This window comes from Eleutherodactylus coqui, chromosome 6, assembly GCF_035609145.1.
Source record: "Eleutherodactylus coqui strain aEleCoq1 chromosome 6, aEleCoq1.hap1, whole genome shotgun sequence".
Classification (NCBI taxonomy): domain Eukaryota; kingdom Metazoa; phylum Chordata; class Amphibia; order Anura; family Eleutherodactylidae; genus Eleutherodactylus; species Eleutherodactylus coqui.
Genome location: NC_089842.1, coordinates 53759 through 78445, shown reverse-complemented (window position 1 = coordinate 78445; position 24687 = coordinate 53759). Strand labels below are relative to the sequence as shown.

Here is a 24687-nt window from a genome sequence, read left to right as displayed (position 1 = left end):
CAGGGTAATGCTACCTCCAGGATCCTGCGTCCCAGAGCAGCAGCAGAAGATACAAAGGTGTGAACCCTGTAAAACTCTGCAAATGTATAAAGCAAAGATCATGTTGCCGCCTTGCAAACCTGCAGAACAGAAGCTTTGTGAAAAATAGCCCAAGAGGCACCCACTGCTCATTTGGAGTGAGACGTGACCTGAAAATGTCAGGTTCGGCCTTTGGAGAGGTATACCTCTCCAAATCACAGACTTAATCCAGCAAGCGATTGTGGATTTACAGACTGCGCCTGGGGCCTTCTTGAACAACAGCCAGCAAGCCAAAAGGAATCTGTTCAGGAGATATGAGCCTCGTGTGGCGCAGAGTGTAAGCTCTCGCCTACAACCTGAAGGCTGCAAGTTCGATCCCTGCATGATTCGGCTCAAGGTTGACTCAGCCTTCCATCCTTCCGAGGTTGGTAAAATGAGAACCCAGCTTGATGGGGGGGTAATCAGTAATAATTACCTGAAAGCGCTGCGGAATAAGTTAGCGCTATACAAATACGAAGATTTATTTTATTTTTATTTATATAAACCCTCCACACCTGAACCACATCAAGCTCGGTGAGAAGACATTCCCGAAGGTGGGAAGGCTTTGGGTAGAACAACAGCAACATATTTTCCTGGTTGAGGTGAAAGGATAAAACCTCTTTTGGAAGGAAGAATGGAACAGGATGCAACACTGTTTTGTCTTGGTGCAGTAGTAGAAAAAGAGACTGAGGACAAGGCTGCTGGTTCAGACACACGGAGGATGGAGGTGACTGCAACCAGCAAAGCAACCCTCCAAGAAAAAAAAAAAAGAGAAAGTGGTCATCTATAGGTTTGAAAGGGGCCGACTGCAAGGCGTCCAAAACACGGTTCAAGTCCCAATGAGTAGACGGGTGTGGATAAAGAGGAACAGCATGTGCCACTCCTTGTAGGAAGGTACGTAACATGTTTTTAGAAGCCAGGGGGCTCTGGAAAAGGATAGAAAGGGCAGAGACCTGGCTCAGGCCCATGTCCACCCCTTCTTGGAGAAAGGAAAGCATGCGAGAAAGAAATGCGTGACTTAGAAGTTATGTCATTCGCACCAACCAAAGAAACCTTTCCAGATTCTATGGTAGATGCGGGAATAGGAGGGTTTCCAAGCTCTAATAATAGTATGAATGACTAGTTCCGAGAAGCGACTGGCCCTTAGGACTACGGAATCAACAGCCATGCCGTGAAATATACCAATGCAGGAAACTGACATCCACGGTTATCACAGTCCAACACAGAGGAAGAAAGGATCTCCACAAGACTACCCTAAGAGAGGTCAGCCACCGTAACAAGGACTGGGGGTCTGAGAAAGAGAAAATGAGAGGGCCGTCCAGGGACTCCAGTGAGCATTTACAAGAGAAGAGAATGACCAGTTATAAGGGATGGCTGTGAAACTGAACAAATGGAACTGACGCGAATAAGGAAACCATTAGATCCTGGACACACATGCCCCAGCAATTGGAAAGGCGCATAGGCGAACCTGGTGTTTTAGTACCCAGAGCTTGGCTTTCAGAAGACGTACCCTTGATTGGATGGTGTTAAAAGACAGACTAAGAAAGGTGATCTGATGGGATAGGTGAAGGGATGACTTAAGGAGGCTGAGGATCCAGCTGAAGTGCCTGAGGGTGTCAAGTGCAATGGATATGTTCTTCTGGATGGGGCTTTGAGAAGAACATAGTCCAGCTAGTGGATCGCCACAACCCCCAGAGAATGAAGGATTGCTACTACAGTGGAAAGAACCTTCGTAAAGGCCACAGGGGCTGTTGCCAGCTTGAAGGGAAAAGCCACAAGCTAGAAGTGGTAAGAGTGAATCGGAAAATGCAAAAGGGTTTTTGGGACTGGCACATCAAGATGTGGAGATAGGAGTCTTTGATGCCTATAGACAATAAACTTGCCCTTATCCATGGCTGTGACGACTGCTCAGAGTAAATCCATGCAAAAATGCCATATTTGACATATTGATTGAGGCGTTTCAGGTCAAAGACTTGACGCACTGATCCATCCTTTTTTGAAACTACAAACAGGTTTAAATAAAAACCTGTAAAACGTTTGTTGGGAGGCACTGGCATGACGATGCCCTGATCGATTAAGGTCTGAAGTGCCAGAAAAAATGTGTTGGCACGTGAGCGAGCCAAATATCTTGAAAGAATAGAAGACATCCCCTCCACCCTGAGCGATCGGAGTGGGGGTTGCCTTTTAGGCGAAGGGCGATTTGGCCAGAGTAACCTTGGTAGCGCCAAGAACAACGCAGCTTGGATGAGTGTCTCCTTTGATTCTGTGAAGATTGCCTCAAATCTAAAAACACAGACTGGAGCAGCAAGAGAAATGAAAATTCAGCCTTCTTTTCTTCGTAATGTACTGATGTTTTTTGAGGAAGGGGAGCACTCTTTCCGCCTGTGGCCTCCGGAATAATCGCATCCAAGCAACCGCCAAAGACGAGAAGCGAGAGCAAGCTGGTTAAGAACCTCGTGGACATAACATCTACTGACCAGCACTTAAGCCATAATGTGCAGCGAATAGCCACGGAAAGAACAGGTGAGCGGACTAGGAGTCTTGCGGCATCTGAGGAGGCCTCACAGAAGAATATTCCCACTTGTGTCATCTGCTCAGAAATCTTGGCTAATTCTTCTAGGGAAGCTCCAGACAGAATGCTGCAATCTAACCACCCCCTTCCTTTTTCTTTTCCTCGAATATGGCAGGGGTTGGAAAGTTGTGTGCGAGTGTTTGGGTCGTCTAAAGTAGAAGGACTCAATTGACGCGGAAGATTCTGAATCTTTAATTTCGTGCATTTCTCTCACAGCCGTAATAAGGCGGTCGACCATGGGGCATACTTTAGAGGACAGTTCCTCATCCAAGGAGGAATCCAAATCAGAAATTTTACTCTCTTTGCGAGAATTATCCCTAGACGGGATCTTGGAACATGTCTCCACATGCGGCGGTGAAGAGGACAGTTTATGAATCCTAGGGAATCTGTTGCGTTTGTAGGATGTACAGTGTCAGATTCTTTTTGTGAGTTCTGAATCGCTAGCGTGGATGGATCTGGATGCTTTGGCGAGATCAGAGACTGCTAGACAGCGGATTTAGTTGAAGGCCCTTGTGAGGGGTGAGCAGTGGATGGTCCAGGGACAGGGCCGGGACTGGTTTGGGTAGCAGACAGCTAGTGCAGAGTGGGTTCAACTGACTGCAATAGAATTTCGTCTTGCAGCAGGAGCATGCAAAATATGTAGCGATGGCTATTCCCAGTTAAGGGTCTCATCCTCGGGATCTGACATGGTTGTTGAATGGGAATTACACACTGCAAAGAGTAATATACGGAAAACAACAGTGTACTGCTTCTGCGTACTGCAGTGCTGGTCACAGAGAAGATAAGCTGACAAGCTGTGCAGGACAAATCTCACCCAAGTGCACCGCTGGAGAAGGCTCACGTTGCTGGAGTGAGAAGCAACAGAAGGCATCCAAAGGAAGCATGTCAGGGGAGGGCTAAAGAAATCGAAGACTGAAGCAAGAGTGCAGCCAATCCAAGGCACAGGAAGCTGTGGGAAGAGAGCCATGGCCTACAGTAGAACTGCCCACAGAAGGGACAGGGCAGCGGTGGCGGGGCAGAGCCAGGAACAGCACAAACAGGCTTGTGAAAGTGCAACTAACAGAGTGCAGCAAGGATGGCACAAATAAAGTGGGAACTCACAGTAAGGAAGAGTCGGGAAGGTCAAGATACTTTTTAGGGAGACTATCCCCTTAGGTGTAGTGCTACAAGGGACAGGGGGGCGTGGAAAAAGTATGTGGGCAGTGGCAATGGGCCCAGAAAATTTACCTCTTCTGAGTGTGTGGGTGAAGTCAGATATCATTGAGCAATGACGCCATAACTTCACACCTCCCTTTGGTAGGAGAGGGAGCCCCGGTATAGGAATTAGGGGATTACACTGGCGGGCCACCGACAATTTATGGCCCTCTCAGTGCCACTTTTTCTTCAGTAGGTAGTCGGAAGAACTGGGAGGTTAGATCGACCCTGGCATACCTATTTAGAGAGTTAACAATGGGAATGTGTCACCCTGTATGCTCAATGAAAGAAACAGAGTCAAAATCTAGGAAGACCTGCATAAATTGGTGGTCTACCTCCTACGGACACTAAGCTAAAGCTGTGTTAGTTGGTGGCCGCAGGAGGAGTATAACTGGTAGCAGGATATAACACTTTCACTTAGTGTCCACTTCCTTGTGGCAGGTGCAATATCTAAGGGCTTTGCAATTTTTTTTTCTTTCAAACACTGGGGTTTAATTTTTTTTTTTTGTTTAAAACCTCATGTCCACGGCTGTAACGGTAAAACGCTGCAGATTTCCCCTACAGCGGCTTACTGGCGTTTGTAAATACCACGTATGGGCAGAGTGTATTGCACATGCTGGCGTATGACACGCAAGTGGTCATGAGTAATGTGGCTGTCTTTTTTTTTTTTTTAATTCCCTGCTCTGTTTCATATAAAAAAGCACCGCTCATGCGCAATAGATTGTGTATTTGCATACACTGTCTATACAAAAGACTAGAGCTTACGCTGCGCGGTACGCCGGGGATTAGAGCATGCTGCAAGCTATTCCTTGTGTGTATCTACACGCTCATGGAATAATGATAGTCCGTTGACTTTCACTGACTCCATGCACCGCGTATCATGCGCCTGTGCATTGCACAAGTAATACACGGTGAAAAAACACCTAAGTAGCATGTGCTTTATGACCTTTTTATTTTGTGTAATTTTCTACATGCATTTTGCTTGACATTTTAAGACCTATAAAGAATCCTAGAATTCACGGGGAGGTGTCAAGAGCCGTGCCGAGAAATCTCTTAACTCCAAAAGGCCTCTCTCATGCAGGCACTTTTTTCCCTTCGATTAAGACGGTGTTTTCAGCGCCGTGCTAATCGCGGTATAACGCTCCCATTGTTTTCAATGGAGCCTCTCAGACAGCCGATTCGATTTTCGAGCGGAGTCTGTTCTATTTTTCGACATTTAGAGCACCACATCAATGATGAGGTATGCTAAACAGCTGTTGGCTACAAAAAGCGAAAGTAGAATCACAGAGCTTTGCCGAATGCCTGTGTGAGGGGGGCCTAATGTTGCAGGGTCTCCAGTTACGTCCTGCAGCTTTGGGGTATGTATGCATGCTATGGCATTACATCATACTTCAGGAGAGATCAAAGCTTTGCAAGCTCTTGCCCCCTATAGGGACTAAAAAAGTAAGTAAAAATATATACCATATATACTCGAGTATCTACCTAGTTGTTCAGCACATTTTTTTATGCTGAAAAAGCCCCCTCGGCTTATACTCTAGTGAGGTAAAAGAAAACGACAACAACAAAAGAAAAAGCAATACTCACCTCCCAGCCTGCGTCTGTGTCCTAGGCGCGATTATCTCCCTAGCGGTGCAGCAAGCTGCTTGAGAATTCTCCCCACTGTCATCTCCCTGCTCAGCTTTGAATTCCCCCGCCGTCAGCGCTGTGTAGGTAAGCGCTGTGATTAGGTCGAGCACCAGTCAATCACAGTCGGCGCTCATCATTCACAGCCATTTAGTGGATGACGTCACTGAATGGCTGTGATTGGTTTATTGAGCGCTGGCTGTGATTAGCTGGCGCTCGATCCAATCACAGAGCTTACTTACTCAGCGCTGGCGGCGGGGGAATTCAAAGCCGAGCAGGGAAATGACAGTGGGGAGAAGTCTCAAGCAGCTTGCCGCACCGCCAGGGAGACCATCGCACCGGGGACACAGAAGCCGGCTGGGAGGTGAGTATTGCATTTTTTCTTTACCTAGTATATACTCGAGTATAGCTAGGCTTATACTCAAGTCAATAAGTTTCACCAGTTTTTTGTGGTAAAATACTCGGGTCGGCTAATACTCGAGTATATACGGTATTTAAAAAAAACAAACAAAAAAAACCACTCATCCAAATAATAAAACAAAAATACATATTTGTTATCGCTGCATCCATAAAAGTCCGATCTACCAAAGTAACACATTCTTTACCTCGCATGGTGAATGTCGTCAGAAAAATAAAATAAAGAACACCAGAATTGCGCTTTTTTTGGTCACCCCGTCTCGAAGAAAAAATGTAATAAAAAGTGATCAAAAAGTCGTATGTATTCCAAAATGGTACCAACGGAAACTACAGGATGTGCTGCACAAAATCAGCCCTAGCACAGCTATGTCGAAGGAAAAAAAAAAAAAGTTATGGCTGCCAGAAGTTGGCAGCATAAAATAGTTAAAAAAAATTAAATAGGTTTGAAAAAAATATAAAAAACAGCAATGTCGGGGCGTGGCCAAGCAGCCGAGCTGACCGGCCGCATGTGAGAAGGGCTCCTGCTCTAACCGACTGGAAAATAATCCTGTACCCATTCTGAGGACTCCCAACCCCGATACAACATCCCTATAGGAGAGGGGAGAGAGGCTAAACAAGAGCGGCCCCGGAAGAACGTACGGTGACAGTAGCGCCGACGAGAGACCCGAGGAGCGGAGGGCGCTGCCATCTTACACCACGAGGCAGCAGCCAGCCGGCAAGCTCCGGACCCGATGCTGCACGCAACAGAAGGAGGTGAGGGCAAGACCGGGACCGCTGGCGACACAGCAGGGCACCACAGCATCCACACGGCACCCCCAGCAAGAACGAGCACGTGGAGCGGCAGCCGCCGCCGCCATCCTGCGGAAAGACCGCCGGCCAGTGAGCAACCCGCGATCGGCACAACAGCCGGCCTGGGAACGAGGCCAACAGGCTCTGAAGGGAGAAAGGCTTAGCAGCGGGGGCGCGCAGAGAACTCCTCATTGAAGGGAAATGGCAACTCCGGGAGCAGCAATCAGTGAGTGCTGGGGAGAAGGGACAGAAGCCACTATACCATATACAAATCAGAGTCCAGGAGCAGATCCCGCCCTCCCCACCAAAACTAGGCAAGAGGGCACAGAAACAAATACAGAATACCCCCAATAGAGGGAAAGAGGGGGCACAGATCCTGCAGAAGAACCCCCCCCCCCCCCCCGCAAACGGCGGCAAACAGGCACTGCTAATAAAGCGTAGCAGTCAAACGAAACAGGGGCGAAGCACCATATATACAAGCCCTGCGCCGTGTAGAATTGATACACAAGCCATAAGAAGAGCGCGCCGGCGGACATCTTAGCATTTAACACCACAAACCTGAGACAAAGCAGCTGAGCACGCCACCAAACAATCCTGAGAGGACAACATGGGACCTACCAGGCAGAATGCAGCGGCTGATAAATTGAAGGCGTTCGCCAGAAATGAAACCGGCAAGGACCCAGGCTCCGACCCCACACCATCGGCCTCAGGGGGCTCACCCCCCCTGACAAAAAGCACCAACTTAAAGGGGTGGTCTCGCGAAACCAAGTGGGGTTATACACTTCCGTATGGCCATATTAATGCACTTTGTAATGTACATTGTGCATTAAATATGAGCCATACAGAAGTTATTCCACTTACCTGCTCCGTTGCTAGCGTCCTCGTCTCCATGGTTCCGTCTAAATTCGCTGGCAGCTTGCTTTTTTAGACGCGCTTGCGCAGTCCGGTCTTCTCCATTCAGCACGAGCCGCTTCAGTGTGCTCCCCGCTACAGCTCTTCTGCGCATACGAGCTGTCACTGCTCGGGAGCGCGCTGAAGCGGCCATTCTGCACCATCCTCTGTTAGAGGAAGGTGCAGAAACTGGAGCTGCCCAGCGGAGAAGCCCAGCCCAGCCCAGCCCAGCAGCCCCGAGAAGCCTCCCAGGTAAGTGATGGGTCGGGGGGGGGGGGGGGCTGCCGCTGCGCCGGGGGGGCTGTCGCTGCGCCGGGGGGGCTGTCGCTGCGCCGGGGGGGCTGTCGCTAGGCCGGGGGGGGCTGCCGCTGTGATGGGGGGGGCTGTCGCTAGGCCGGGGGGGGGCTGCCGCTGCGCCGGGCTGCGCCGGGGGGGCTGTCGCTAGGCCGGGGGGGCTGTCGCTAGGCCGGGGGGGGCTGCCGCTGTGATGGGGGGGCTGTCGCTAGGCCGGGGGGGGGCTGCCGCTGCGCCGGGGGGGCTGCCGCTGTGATGGGGGGGCTGTCGCTAGGCCGGGGGGGGCTGCCGCTGCGCCGGGCTGCGCCGGGGGGGCTGTCGCTAGGCCGGGGGGCCTAGCGCTGGGCTCCGGAACCTAGCGCTGGGCTCCGGGGCCTTCACCTGGGCTGAGGGTCTAGCGCTGGGGAGCCGGGGGCTAGCGCCGGTTACCTGCTGTCTGGTCGGCGGCTGCGGGGCGTCTGGTCGGCGGCTGCGATGCGTCCGGTTGCCATGGAGACACAGCTGGCGGCGTCTCGGGAGCGCGCACGTCGGGCTGCAGCGAGCGATGGGGAAAGAGCCGGCGGCCATCTTGAGGAAACTTTTATAAGTTGCTGAAACGCTGGAACGGTAAGTACGAACCAGCTAGAAATGTCATTTACAGGGGGGCTTTGTAATGTATGTTTAATGGGGGGGACTGGGCAAAAAAAAAAATGAACTGCTTCCTCGAGACATCTCCTTTAAGCCCAGTGGAGGGGACAGTCCAAACCCTACAACAGCTGTCCGAGCAATTGTTAACCGCAATCCAGACATCTACGACCACTCTAACCAGTAAAATCGACGAAGTTAAAATGGATGTAAGCCTCCTCAGACAAGACCTCCAAAACCTGAGAGAAAGAGTCACAAATACGGAAGACAGAATATCCACACTAGATGATACCGTCTCCCCAATGTCAGCCGCAATAAGAGACCTCACACAAAAAGCCGAATACTGGAGACAAAAAGCGGACAATCTTGAAAACCGCTCGAGACGCAATAATCTGCGCATAGTCGGCCTCCCAGAATGAACCGAGGGGCAGAGACCCGAAGAATTCTTAGAGAAATGGATCCGCGAACTTCTTCCCAAGGCTGACCTATCACAAATCTTCGTTATCGAACGAGCCCACCGAGTGCCAATGAAGCCGCCCATACCTGGGGCCCCACCCAGACCTCTACTAGCCAAACTACTCAACTCTCGCGACAGAGATACTATTCTGCAAGCCGCCAGAAAAGGAGGACCTCTACGCCACGGCAACGCCACAATATCCATTTTCCCGGATTTCTCGGCAGACCTCCAAAAACAAAGGGCGTCATTTTTCAGCGTCAAAAGGCAACTTCGAGATTTACAGCCCCCGTATTCCATGGTGTATCCAGCGTGACTGATCGACGGAGAACGCACCCGCTTCTTCACCTCACCATCCGAAGCAGAAGAATGGCTAACTACCAGACGACGACCAGAAGGACTGTAACATATGCAAAACCTAACTGCTTTCTTGTCTCCCTTCTAGGTGACGGGACTTACATGTGATATACCAATGTGTTACTAAAACCATTTACTGATATTACAAGCATTAAACCAAAAATGAAGCATAGCCTCCGGACAGACCCCGGCATAGTACCCACCCACACCTCTACCCCCACCCCTCCCTCCTACTCCCCACTGGCCCTCTCTCCTCCCCACCCCCTTCTTCCTCCCCCCTCCTCTCTCCCTCTGAAAGGGAGTCCACCTATCCAATATAAAACGAAATATGGTCGGCTCACACCGTTGCTTTAACAACCCAACAGAACCGCGAGTATAGCAAACGCTGAAGCTATACTAAGCTGGTTACCCCGAGTAAAAACTAGACACGAATACTGATATAGTAAGAAAGTATTCAGTAACTAAAACCTGTTTTATTACAAGTTATAGAAGTTATAAGTTGGTAATACACTACCGCAAGGTTTTTTAGTTGTATGCATCGGGTGCTCAATGATAATGTTTTTTCTGTAAATGTACTGAAATGTGATTGTATAACAAGTAACAAAGAAATGGTGAGGTGTGACGGGGGGTCTCCTGGGGGCCAGGATACCATAAAAAACTCTATCCGGACTCAATCAAATCACCTCCGCCAATGGCTGAGATAACCTTCGTGTCCTGGAATGTTAGAGGCATGGGGTCCCCCAGGAAGTGAACCACAATAAATTCCTTAATACGCTCCTGGCGACCACATGTACTGTGCCTACAGGAGACCCACCTTACGCCCGAAACTTCCAAATGTCTGATGAAGCCATGGGTCCAGTGGTCGGCACATTCATACCACACATCATACTCCAGGGGGGGTGTCACTACTGATAGAGAGATCACTCAGATGGGAGGTGGAACAAATGAAAAGAGACCCGGAGGGCAGGTTTATCTTCGTAAGATCCAAAATAAATAACGATCTATATGTACTCCTATGTTACTATAACCCACCATCAACGTCAACAGCCCTTCTGGCAGAATGCATACAATTTGCCTCATTTTCACCAGATGCAACGACTATCTGCATGGGAGACATGAATATGGTCATGGACCCAGCCCTTGACAGATTTGGGGGTGGTGCTCGGGGGATCGGGAGACACGGGCCTAACCCGCCTAGCCTCTATGATCTCGGTGACGGGATGGTTGGACATGTGGCGAATATTCCACCCACACCGAAGGGAGTTCTCCTGCCACGCAGCACATAATCATGCGTTGAGTCGAATAGACTACATATTCGGATCTCCCTCACTATTTTCAAAAATCCAATACATAGAATTCCTCCCAAGAGGGGTATCAGATCATTCACCAATTCGGATGGCCCTCAAAACTCCAGGCCCTCCTGCTATCAAAAAGCAGCGAATACACCCATTTTGGCTGTCACTACTTGGCCCAAACGATAGAATAGCAGACCAAATCCAAATTTACTACGAAGCACATGAAGCGAGCCCATATAGGATGTTGGTTTGGGAAGCCTTCAAACCATACCTTAGAGGATGTTTTAAATCCTCAATCTCCATCAAAAAAACCACAGCAAAGGAGGGAGAGCAATTGGCGGAACAATGCCGACGACTAGAAAAGGAATTCATATCTGACCCCTCAAACGCAAAAAGAGATAAATGGCTACAAGCAGGTAGAGAGTATTTGCTACACTTAAAAGAGAAAGCCCAAAGGAAATTATTCTTTACCCGTCAGGTAATCAGTCCAGCAAATTACTAGCATACATGGCCCGACAAAAGACCACCTCTCCGGCCATACTAAGGATTCAATAAGCAGAGGGCACAATAATCACGGACCCCCAAAACATATTAAGTAGATTCCAACAATTTTACTCTAACCTATACCAATCCCAAACTAATTACACCCCAACAGAGCTGGAGACCTATTTAGACAGTATAACATTCCCAGTAATACAAGAAACACATAGATCTCTACTAGACGACCCCATCACAATAGAAGAGATAGGGGAGGCAATGGAGAACATGGCAAAAAATAAGACCCCGGGCACAGACGGCATACCAGTAGAGGTTTACTTACAATACAAAGAAGAAATAACACCACAACTACTCTCGCTCTATGAAAATATATTTGAGAAAAAACACCTCCCAGAATCGCTGCTCGAAGCCAATATAGTTCTCATACTGAAGCCTGACAAAAATCCAGAGGGATGTGGGTCATATACGCCTATTTCCCTCTTAAACACGGACTATAAAATCCTTACCAAGGTGTTAGCCTCCAGGCTAAACCAAGTAATTAAGGACATTATACATCCAGACCAATCGGGCTTCATTCCGGGAATGTCCACGTCAGATAATATTAGAAGGACGCAGGCAATCACGCAGGTGGGATGGCGGTGGAGAGCGAACTGGGCCTTGGCCTCACTGGACGCGGCCAAGGCATTCGATTCAGTAGAATGGCCATACCTGATGGAAGCCCTGCGGAAATTTGGATTCGGAGAGCCGTTCATCAAATGGGTCTCCATTCTATATAGTGACCCGACGGCAAGGATAATGGCGAACGGTCTGATCTCCACCTCCTTCCCACTCCAAAGAGGGACCCGTCAGAGCTGACCACTTTCCCCCCTTTTATTTGCAATTGCCATAGAACCCCTGGCCCTAAAGATCAGACAACACGCACTGTACAAAGGGATCCAGATCGGACCTAGAGAGGATAAGATAGGACTATATGCAGATGACATAATACTCTATATGTCAGAACCCAAACACACCCTACCGCTGGCCATCTCTCAAATAGACAAGTTCGGGAATTTCTCAGGCCTACGTATCAATTGGCAGAAGTCTACCCTTATGCCACTGAGGGGAGAGGAGTGGAAAATGGGAGAGTTATACCACAACCTGCAAATTGTTCCCCAATTCAAATACTTAGGAATCTATATCACTAGGGACCACACCTAAAGCTTTGATCTAAACATCGCACCCCTAATGACAACCCTGCAACTAAAACTAAAAGCCTGGAGCCCTCAACCCCTATCTGTAGCAGGTAGAATAAACCTTATTAAAAGGATAATACTCCCCAAATACCTATACCGGTTAGAGCACGCAGAAACGACTATAGCACAAAAATTCTTCAAAAAAACTAACTCATTAATAACCTCAATTATCTGGGGGAAGTCCAGAGCCAAACTCCGTATAGAGACCCTACAAAAACCTAAAGAACTAGCAGGGATGGCACTACCGGACTTCAAAATATATTACATAGCGGGACAAGTCAGATATATACGCCACTGGTTGTCGGGCTCTCCCCTCCCGAGCTCCGAGCACCACCTGATGTACTTCCTCTTAGAGACGTCACTCTGGATTCTCCTGGAGGCACCAGGACTGTTGACAAAACAAATGCTGCCCATCCATAGGCTTGCAACAAATGTCTGGAAGGCATGTAGGCAACTGACTAGATGGGAAGACACCCCCCTGGAGACCCCCTTATGGAACAACAGAGTGCTGCCGCACCTACTAAACCTACCAGGCAGACAATTCTGGTTAAACCTGGGAATTACCACATTGGAACACCTATATATTGATGGAATACTAGTCTCATTCGAGCAAATGCAACAATTATACCAGGTCCCTAGAGCAGGGTTTTTCAGATACTTACAACTCAGACATGCGCTGGCAGCCCAATTCCCGGAACCCAGGAGACCCTTCTCAACATACCCATTAATAGGCATACTACGCACACAAGGTCCCAGGGGCTTAATTTCGGCACTATACACACGCCTGCTACACTCCAGGACCCCTGGCATACAAACGACAGCGCTGGAAAGATGGAGAGAACTTATCCCAACACTGACTAATGAGGACTGGGAGACCGCGATGGCTACATACACCGGGGTCTCACCAGCCGCAAATAATAAACTAACCCAGCTATACATCCTGCACCAATGCTACCTAACACCTACTAGACTCCACAAAATGAATAGATCAGTTACCAGCCAGTGTCACCGCTGCCGTGCACCAAACGCAAACTTTAACCACCATATGGGACTGCCCGATGGTGCATATGTATTGGGAAGAGGTCATAGAATTCCTAACCCAATTGATGGGAATACCAATACCACTGGACCCTGCAATGTGTCTGCTGGGGATCATGGATGAGGAACAGTGGCAGCACTATGATAAAATATTTCTCACAAAAGTACTATTTTATGCCCGCAAGGTTATAGCGCTGCGATGGATGGATAGGTGCCCTCCGACAATTACAAAATGGCAGAATATTATTAATACCATCCTACCATACGAAAAAAATTGTCTACAAAAACAGAAAATACCCGGAAAAATTCGATAAAGTCTGGGGGATATGGTGCAGATCAACAAACACAAACCCTACACAGGAAAGGTTTCAAAACTTACTAAGACAAATCACACCCAGGCTCGACATGTAAAGTAAATAAGAATGTTATTAACACTATAAATGCATGTATCAATATATATTTGACAAGCACAGAGGAAATGTAATGCATTTGAGTACCGAATATCAATGCCAAAGAGTTTCTGGATTTATACAGTTAATTTCAATTGTTGTTGTATGTGATGCATACTATTCAATAAAATGAGTTTAAAAAAAAAACAAAAAAACAGCAACGTCCCCCCAAAAAACTATATGGATTTGGTATCATAGTAAACATACAGATCCATAGAATAAAGTTATCAAGTCATTCTTGTGCACTCAAAGATGGCGGAATTTAAAAGGAGAGCATGTCAGGTCCCCTAAGCTGCCCGGGCAGCACAGATTTCAGTGCTCTGTGAATTACACACATTGGCTTAGTGATTTTGCAAATATTTAATGTTTAAACTTTGCAGGACTGGACAGGAGAGGAGTTTTAGGTTGCCTGTGCGTATTCATATATGCATGCTCCCCCCACCCTCCAGATGCCAAATAGCAGGTCCTTCCATGTTACTGCATATTGAGAGGGAGGAGGGGGGGGGGGTGTAGTGATAAGAATATGTAGGAGCTTCATTGGATTCTTCTCCAGTGGAGCCCTGCAAAGTTTAAAAAGTAAGATTTGCAAAAACCACTAACACAATTGGTATAAGTTGCCTCTCACTACATAGCCTAGGGATCCTGACAAGCTCCCATTAATTCTTGGGACTGGTGGTTAGCAGATTTACTAATTCTAATAGTTTGACAGCGCAAACATAGAAAGTCTTTAGGGCTATATTCACACAGGTGAGGGCAATTTCTGTTGGTGCAAAACTGACCAATTTCGTTATGACTGATAAATATGGCTCAGCTTTAGACGGTCTAGTCTAACTTATAGCACCTGAGATCCATCAAAAATTGCACCAAGATTTGGTGCAATGTCGCATTGATTCCACAGCTCCTTTTCCCAAAATCATGCCCCTTAGTTGAACAAGTTGTAAAAAAGGCTCAGTGTCTACCCCCCCCCCCCCCAAAAAAGAAACACATAAGTGGCGCAACCAAGACAAAATAGATTTGTAGCGCAGCTTGTGCCAGAAAACTGTTGACTATTCAGTAGTAACCCGTGTCAGAATGGAGTTGGGTCCCTGCAGCTACTGAGCTTGCTGCCGTTATCTATAGGATTGTAACTGCCAACCGAGGTCATCCTAAAAACATGAGCAGTGCAATAACATTTGGGATTACAAAGCTGGCGTTTCTGTGCAATTACGACGCTCATCTCTTTTCTTGCTTGTCTGATTATCACAAACCGTTTTTAGACAAATGTTGGGTAAGATGCACCATAAAGACGTGCCGTCTCATTCCCTGCCGCACTTCCTCCCCTAATCCCAATCTCCTCCATTTAAGGTCATCAAGTTGTTGAGTTTCTTCATTCTCGCATTGGGTGAGACTTTTCTATTCTCCTACGGTAATAACTTATTTTCCCAGTGAAACTTGAGGTTTTGTTTTTTTGCAGGAGGAGCTGTAGTTTTCAAATACAATGATAAACATAACCTCAGGCCATCTTCCCACATTCAGGACTCTGTCAAGATTTAGGCACAGTTTCCAGAATCAGCTGACATTCTGCAGTTAATGCAGGTGAATGGGGTATTTTTAACCCCTTAGTGACCAAGCCTGTTTGCGTCTTAATGATCAGGCCAAATTTTGGAAATCTGACATGTGTCACTTTAACATGGAATAACAGGGTGGTTTTGCATATATAAGCGATCCTGACATTGTTTTTTTGCCACATGTTGTACTTCATTTAGGTGGTAAAAATAGACCAATACAATTTGTGTATATTTATTAAAAGCGTCAAAATTGGGAACATTTTGAAAAAAAAGTCTTTTTTTTCCACAGTTTCAACTGCCATATCTCAAATATGTGCAAACATAACATATACATTTTTGCTAAGATGTATATTTCGATCTGTTTACTTTATTCTGGAAGCTCATTGGAAAAACTTTTTTTTTTTAAAACCATTTAGGAGACGTACAAATTTAACAGTAATAATTAATATTTTGAGGAACACTTTGTTTTCCTGCACCAAGCCAAGATTGCAAAAGGCTCATAGGTATCAGAATGATAGAGACCCCACAAATGACCCCATTTTATAAACTACACCCCTTAATATATTCACTGAGGGGGGTCAGGACTATTTTGACCCTACGGCTTCTTTTCAGGAATTAATGCAATTTAGGAGGAGAAGAAATAAAAATTTCATATATTTGCAAATATATCATTTTAAAGACAAAATTTTTCTCTATAATGCACATAAAAATGAGGATTTGCACCCCAAAATGGGTACCCCTGTTTGTCCCGTGTTCAGAAACATACCCATTGTGGCCCTAATATGTCCGTATGCACAACGGGGCCCAAACCGAAAAGAGCAGTCAGTGGCTTTCAGAAAAGACATTTTGATTGAAGGCGTTTTAGGCCCCATTGACCACTTGTAGAGCCATTGAGCGCCAAAAATTTTTAAAAAAAAAATGGGAGAACCCCCACAAATTACCCCATTTTGAAAACTAGACCCCTTATCGAGTTCATCTAGGGGTGTCCTGCATATTTTGACCCCACAGTTTTCGAATGAATCCAAGCAAAGCAGAAGGAAAAAAATTATGATTTTTGTTTTTTTGGCAATTGTGTCATTTTAAAAATTGGTTTTTTTGTCTAGCACACATATGAATGAAGACTTTCACCCCAAAATGGATCTCACCATTTATTCCGTGTTCAGAAACATACCCATTGTGGCCCTAATCTTCTGTCTGGATGCACAATGGGGCCTAAACCAAATGGAGCATCAAACTTTAATTGCCTTCTAATTTTTGTGTGATCGCCATTATCCATTGGATAATAGCGATCACGTGACCAGAAACCGTTCACCACGGCCCTCGGTCACTGCTCCATGCTCTCAGCTACCTTTAGGAGTCATGACAGCTCCAGGTTGTCGGCTACCTACGGTAACTGGCAGCATGGAGTTGTCATGTCCAGAGCCTGCAGGGTTTTAATCCCCCGATAAAGTATGTTTTTACGTCCTTAGGGGTTAAAGCCCAGCAAAGCAGGATGTAAAAAGCTAATGGGGTGGTCAATAAGGGGTTAATTAACACGCTAAGGATTTTATATCCAAATTCTGCTCATTCTGTACAGAAAAGTTGCAAATTAAGTCACTCGAATTACAATGAAGGTTACCCATGTGCTGAGCCACTGGCCTTTCCACAGCACCAATCCCAGTTTCTGTCACAGATTCTTACAGTGAATTGGTCTATGACAGATCCAACATGTGATCATAACCAAAGTTCTGGAGATCACTGTGAAGTTTCACAAGAAAAGTTATTCTAGCCCAGCTGCCCATACCTCTGCTCTTTTCACTGTCTCCATTTGCTCGATTGCACTTTGGTTCACTTGACTGTCTTTTTTTCTAAGTGCAGTCAACTCAGCATCCCACTCTTTCCTATGGAAAGCAAGCACAAAATAATGTGATTTCTGTATTGCAGAATATTACATGAATCATAGAGTCTTAAAGCGAACACATTGTCTACAGCACAAAAAGCTCTAATGCCTACAGAGACATGTACCCTTACAGCTATGTTACCTACACAAGGGCAGAAAAGCTGCTATAGCAGCTTCCGTCTACCACCCCAATATACGCCGCGACCACAATGCCATCTTTCTGTTTATAACCAAGAAGACAAAATAGTTGATAATTCCTCATAAGTTTGCATTTAACAAGTTTCAATTATGCTGCTGGGGATTCGGACCTGCAGTCGTTTCCCTTGCTGTTAGAAATGTTTGGGTAATTCATTTCCAAGTATGTTTAGGGGTATCTATTGAGAAGTAAGGGGCCTTTTATATCCGCCGAATTCTCTGTCCCACATAGTGAGTGCAGATCAACACAAACGTTATTCGCTGCTCGTTTTTGTTTTTCCTGGTGCACCAACTATTGCCAGGAAAACGGTCGGTGACTATGTGGCCTTTGACTGGCAGGCAGCAAAATCACCTGACTTCCGCTGTCTGAAATCGGGAGAATCATGGTGCTGCAAGGCTGGATCGCCGGGGGTTGAGAAAGTATCCGTTTGTTTCATTGTTTTAAGTGATTTGGCTCTACATTTTATATGTGAATATCTAACCAGACAATCCTTTTAATTAGTGAACGGGAACAATTGGGACAAAGTTATAAAAAGTGTAACTACGCTGTCCAAGAACTCAAGGGATATCATAGTGACCTGCAAAAAGGTTTGATAGGTGGTGGTCTGGATGTGAGGGCTCCAACCAATTGTTACATTGAAGCAGTAGAAGAACTCATCTGAGCACAGTCACTGCTCGGTAGCTGAAGGCCGGCCCGTAGACCTTCTGTTGAGCAGGTCTTAAGCTACCAAGCCGTGACCATGCTTGAATTAGCGCTTCTGCTGCTTTGTTCTAGCAATTGGTGGGGGTCTCAGCACCCAGGCCTCAATCAAAACCCAACATTTTCCTATGACATCTATAAAGTTTTTGGAAAGCATGGCTACATTTTACGCCACAAGGCAAATGCTCTTATCTGGAAATTATGTATTTGGGGAGTTTAATTGTGATGCAAGTTTGCTGTTGGTTGACCTTTGAAGCAGTGCTGAGAATTCTGTCACATTTCTACAATTTCACACCGCTGTCATCACTCACCTCTCTGCCATTTGCTCAGCAAGTAAATCCGTGATTTTTTTCTCCATTTCATTGTGCTCTTTCTGAAGGCTGCAGTGCAATAAAATAGAGAACATGGCAGCTTTATAATTGTGCACACATTACAGACGTGCATTTCAGAACTTTTGTTACAGTATTTAAAAGGGTTGTCCACGAGAAATGTAAATAGCCATAGGAAAGGTTCTAAAGTACAAACATCATTCACCTGTTAGTGACAGTCCATATGCCTTCATTACTGGCTGCACCAAGGGCCAGGAATAGAGTTAGCTCTGATCTTGGCTGTTTAACCCTTCAGATGCCTCAGTCTGTGTGACTGACGCATCTGAGAGTCTGATGGGGAGGAAGGGCTTCCCAAGTCAGCCATCAGTCCCTAGTGCAATGCAACTACTACTAGGCTCACTGAAGTATTGCTGTGTATTCTACAAATGATTAAAGAAAGAAAATTCCATAACGGGACAAAAGTAAAAAATCTAATAAAAATGAATAAAAAAACTATAGAAAAAGTATACAAAAGGAAGTGCAAAAGGAAAGCGAACGCATGGGGCTGTATCTCAACAGCAAGAAAACGAAAGTCATGGCCGCGGTAGGCAACGGTACAGTGACCATAAAGATTAACAACGAAGAAGTCAACACGGTCCAAGATTTCATCTTCCTCGGATCCAAAAATCGATTGCAACGGGCAATCTGGACCTGAGATCAAGACACGGATTACACTTGGTACATAAGGAAAGGATCTGCACAAGCAAGGATATTAGCATTGCAACAAAAACCAGAGTGGTCAATGCAATAGTCCTTCCCATAACAACGTATGGCTGCGAAGGTTGGACGTTCAGAAATGCAGACAGAAAGAAAATTGATGCGTTTGAGCTCTGGTGCTGGAGAAGAATGCTGTGGATACCTTGGACAGCAAACAAGGTAGTGTTAGATCGCACCAAACCGAAAACATCACTAAAAGGCCAAAATCACCAACAGCGGCTCTTTTTTTTGGCCACGTGATGCGCGCGAACTCACTGGAAACAGTACTGATGCTCGGCAAAGTCAGTGGGGGGAGAAGATCAGGACGACAGAATAAGATGGCGAGATACAATCAAGGCACCACCAACATGTCAATCACTGAACTGAAAGAAGCCGTGAAAGAGAAACGCGTGGAGAACATTGGTCCATAGAGTGACTGAAGGTAGGATGCGACTACAGATGGTCCCCGACTTGCGAACAGGTTCCGTTCCAGGAACCTGTTTGCAAGTCGATTTGTTCGCAAGTCGAACAAATGCTTGTATGGAGCAGGATCGCGGATGGATCCCGCTCCATACAACGTCGGGTGCCGGCTGTTCTTGCAGTGGGCACCCGGCGGCAGCAGTTCCGACGAGCCGCGCCACTCATCTGAACTGTTAACACTTTAAATACCGCTCTGACAGCGGTATTTAAAGTGTTAACAGTTCTGCCGAGCGGCGCGGCTTGTCGGAACTGCTGCCGCCGGGTACCCGCTGTAAGAAACAGCCGACATTCAGGGGGCCCGTACAGCGTCCCACGATGAGATCGCGGGACGCTGTGTGGTTGCTAGGCAGCCGGGAACCTGCTGAAAGGCCCCAGGGCTGCCTATGCAGAGTGTCCACCAAGCGCACGGCTTGATAGGCGCTCTGCATAGACAGCCCTAGGGCCTTTCAGAAGGCCCCCGGCTGCCTAGCAATCGCGATCTGACCGGACAGGCTGCTATCAGGCTTGATAGAAGCCGGCCCGGTCCTGGCACAGTATGATGTAATGCCATAGCATTACATCATACTGTGCAGGACAGATAGTTAGTATCTAGCGAAATTCGTAACTCAAATGTTCGCAAGTCGGGGACTATCTGTAAACGGATAATCATACAAATAAAATACGCTAATCCCTCCCCTTTCACCTCTTATCACGCAAGAAAATGAAAACAGCAACTAAATTGGTAACTACGCCAATAAACAAATGTTGGCACATTTGGCCCATACTGTGAGCACTGAAAAAAACTAGACCAAAATTGCCAATTTTGCACATCCCACCTCAGAGTGCAAAAAGGAATAAAAAAGTTATTAAATAGTCATAACGACTCTACCTTCTCATCTGCCTCCCGGCTCTTAACACTTACCTCCTCCTTTGGCTTATCGCTAATCTCTGACTCCCCCACTCATAGAGATGGTAACACTCTCGATTTAGTTTTCCTCCGTCTCTGCTCTGCTTCTCACTTTACTAACTCCCCACTTCCACTCTCGGATCACAACCTTCTCTCTTTCTCCATCAGGCACCCTAGCATCTCTCCTGACCCTCCTATCTATCGCACCTCTAGGAACCTCCAGTCTGTCCGCACTAAACAGTTTGCTGAAACTATTCAGTCCTCCCTATCGCCCATCTCTCGCCTCCCCTGCCCTAACCTGGCAGCCGAATACTACCACACCACCCTCAGCCGTGCCCTGGATGAAGTGGCACCGCCCGTGACGCGAGCTGTCAAACGCAGACCACGGCAGCCCTGGCTCACGTCCCAAACGCGCTTCATCCGGCGGTGCTCTCGGTGCGCCGAGCGGCTGTGGAGAAAGTCAAAGCTGCCAGCAGACTTCCTCCACTTCAAATTCATGCTTAAAATGTATAACCTAGCCCTTCACCATGCCAAACAAGTTTATTTCACCTCCCTTGTCTCCTCACTATCCCACAACCCCAAACAACTCTTTGAGACCTTTCACTCCCTCCTCAGCCCCAAGGAACAGGCCCCTGCGACAGACCTGACTGCTGGAGAACTAGCTGCCTATTTCAAAGAAAAAAAATCGACCACATTCGAAAAGAAATCTCTGAAAGCTGCATGGTTAGCCCTGATCCCAGCTTCATCAGCACTGCACCCAGCACCTACTCACTATCTACGCTAGAACCAACGACAGAGGAAGAAGTCTCCAGGCTCCTTTCCACTGCCCGCCCTACCACCTGCGCCAGCGACCCTCTCCCCTCTCACCTCCTCCGCTCCCTTTCCCCAGCTCTCATTACTCACCTTACCACAATCTGCAACCTCTCCCTAACCTCTGGCACTTTTCCCTCCTCATTCAAACACTCCAATATACCCTCTGCTTAAAAAACCAACCCTGGACCCGACTAATGCTGCCAACTACCGACCCGTCTCAAACCTCCCCTTTATCTCCAAATTACTGGAACGCCTGGTCTACTCCCGGCTTACTCGCTTTCTCTCTGACAACTCGCTCCTCGACCCCCTCCAGTCTGGTTTCCGCTCTCTACACTCGACCGAAACTGCCCTTACAAAAGTAACAAATGACCTGATGACTGCAAAGTCGAGAGGTGATTACTCTCTACTAATCCTCCTTGACCTGTCTGCTGCATTTGACACTGTCGACCATAATCTCCTTCTCACTATGCTCCACTCTATTGGTCTAAAGGATACTGCTCTCTCCTGGTTCTCCTCCTACCTCTCTGACCACTCTTTCAGTGTTTCCTTTGCTGGTTCTATCTCTGCTCCACTTCCTCTCGCTGTCGGGGTACCCCAGGGCTCGGTCCTTGGTCCCCTTCTTTTCTCTATCTATACTGCCCCAATTGGACAAACAATCCACAGATTCGGCCTCCAATACCATCTCTATGCTGACGCGCCCAACTATACACCTCCTCTCGTGAGATCTCTGGACCATTCCTCCAAAATATCACCGACTGTCTGTCCGCTGTCTCTAACACTATGTCCTCCCTTTTTCTCAAACTAAACCTCTCTAAAACTGACCTCCTTGTCTTTCCACCTTCTAACCGACCTCCCCTCAACATCTCCATTCCAGTGTCTGGCACCATCATAACCCCCAGACGGCATGCCCGATGCCTTGGGGTCACACTGGACTCTGACCTCTCCTTTACCCCCCATATCCAATCTCTGGCCCAAACATGCCACCTGCACCTCAGGAATATTGCTAAAATAAGTCCGTTCCTAACCACGGACACGCTAAAGACGCTCGTGGTTGCGCTCATCCACTCCCGGCTCGACTACTGCAACTCGCTACTCATTGGCCTCCCCCGCACTAGACTCGCTCCGCTCCAATCCATACTAAATGCAGCAGCTAGACTCATTTTTCTATCCAGTCGTTATTCAGACGCCTCTGCATTATGCCAGTCGCTGCATTGGCTGCCCATCCACTGCAGAACTAAATTTAAACTCCTCTACCTCACTCACAAAGCTCTGCATGGCGCTGCGCCACCATACATCGCCTCCCTCCTGTCAGTACACCACCATACATCGCCTCCCTACTGTCAGTACACCACCATACATCGCCTCCCTCCTGTCAGTACACCACCATACATCGCCTCCCTCCTGTCAGTACGCCACTGTACATCGCCTCCCTCCTGTCAGTACACCACCATACATCGCCTCCCTACTGTCAGTACACCACCATACATCGCCTCCCTCCTGTCAGTACACCACCCAGCCCGCTCACTCCGATCGGCTAACACAATCAGACTAAACACCCCTGTAATACGAACTTCTCATGCTCCCCTACAGGACTTCACTAGAGCAGCACCCATCCTCTGGAATGCTCTACCCCAAGGCATCCGGACAATTCCCGATGCACGAAATTTCAGACGTGCCTTAAAAACGCACCTCTTCAGGGAAGCATACCAAATCTCCTGACCTAGTCCCTCGCCCCTCCCTATGGTGCCCCACCCTGTTTGCCTTCTGATAAATGATCTGTACATAAAATTTCCTATTGCCTGTGTTCCCCACCCCTTGCACCTCCTGTACCACCCCCAACCCATTTGTGTCTAACCCAATGTATCTCACATTGTAATTGTTGTATTGTTTTGCATTTATCCATGCCTGAAAGCGCTGCGGAATAAGTTGGCGCTATACAAATAAAGATTATTATTATTATTATTATTATTATATTGAAAAATATTCCACTGATGGAAAAGTGTAAAAAAAAAAAATGTTACGGTTCTTGGAATGCAACAGCACGGCCAGTACACAGGGGTCCGAGCAGCGACAACCTATCCTGTGGAGAGGACATCTATAGTATTTTCGTGGTGTACCCCTTTAGGCCAGTCTCACACAGGAGTTTGTAAAAATGCGCCATTTCACAGAGCTGTCAAATGTCGTTTTCAAATGCGTTCAACAGCATTTTTTAACGGACCCCATCATTTCAATGGGTGACATCGCGCGTTAAGAAGTGTTGCAATGCACTAAAATAGAACAGACTGCGTTGGAGTAGCATGGCGAAACGAGATGCTAAAACGCTCGTCTGAAAATCCCCACTGAAATCAATAAAGGCTCAGTGCAACATGTGTGAGAGCGGCCTTAGGGACGCAAGCCAGTTTTCTGGCATAGTTAAGTCGCAAAATTTAGTGACTTAGGCCTTCTGCGCTCGTCCTGCCAGTTTGACAAGCGGGGAGGCTTTATGTAAAATGTATAGCAGGGTGCATGGAGGTTCGGGGGGATGCGCCTCTTCATGTATAAAGCGCACCGTGTGCTGGGGGTGGGGTCTTTCTATGCCCAGAAATGCCAGGTTAATCCATTTCTCCCATAGTCTGACTTGTACGGCGAGCGGAGCAGATTGATCTACAGTTTTGCGGGAGGTGATTTAGCGTGGCTTGCAATTTAGTAAGGCAAACCGCTGCTTCTCAGGCTAGGGGCTCGCAGCTGAGCACACGACCCTATTACAGCCCAGATTGACCCACGGTCCACATGAAAAAGAATAATGGCACATCTTATTCGTGTCTGATTGACAGCCAAGAAATAGAACATGCAACGCCTGCGAATGTGCGTCATCCATGTATTTCGGACAGGAGCACCTGAGCCGCTCGCATAACACACAGTTACAGCTGTGTGCGCCTGGCCTTAAAGGGGTTGTCTGGTTACCGAACAACATCCCTTCCATAGTGCTTACTGTGGTACAATAAACTGAGCAGCACTTACTCCTGGGATCAAGCACTGCAGCCCATCCATGGTCTCTGTGTCCATTGTAACAGCTGAAGGTAGCCGCTGCAGCATCACCGTTCAGCTCTTCTGGCATCATGGCACCAGGATGTGAGCGTTGATGCCAGGAGAACAAGCAGTGATGCTGCAGCCTCTGATTGGCTGCAGCAGTCACCTGACTTCCAGTACAGACACCGGGACCATGATGGGACCTAGCCGGAGAAGCAAGCCATGCCAAATCCCCTCCACAAAACTGTATATCAATCTGCTCAGCTCCTCCTACAGACTATGGAGGAACTTTACTAACTGGCATTTCCTTTTTTGCCGACCTGCACC

At 47.3% G+C, this 24687-nt stretch overlaps 1 protein-coding gene across 6 annotated transcripts in view; it reads right to left on the bottom strand.

The window, feature by feature from the left end:
* RNF214 (ring finger protein 214) overlaps positions 1–24687 on the bottom strand; it is a 95642-nt gene that overhangs the window by 48077 nt on the left and 22878 nt on the right. For all 6 annotated transcript variants that reach the window (XM_066606011.1, XM_066606015.1, XM_066606010.1 and 3 more), the window contains exons 6-7: positions 18420–18488; positions 17118–17214 (exon numbers count right to left, since the gene is read on the bottom strand). In XM_066606011.1, the coding sequence (XP_066462108.1) occupies positions 17118–17214; positions 18420–18488 (166 nt within the window). The remainder of the gene's footprint in view (positions 1–17117; positions 17215–18419; positions 18489–24687) is intronic.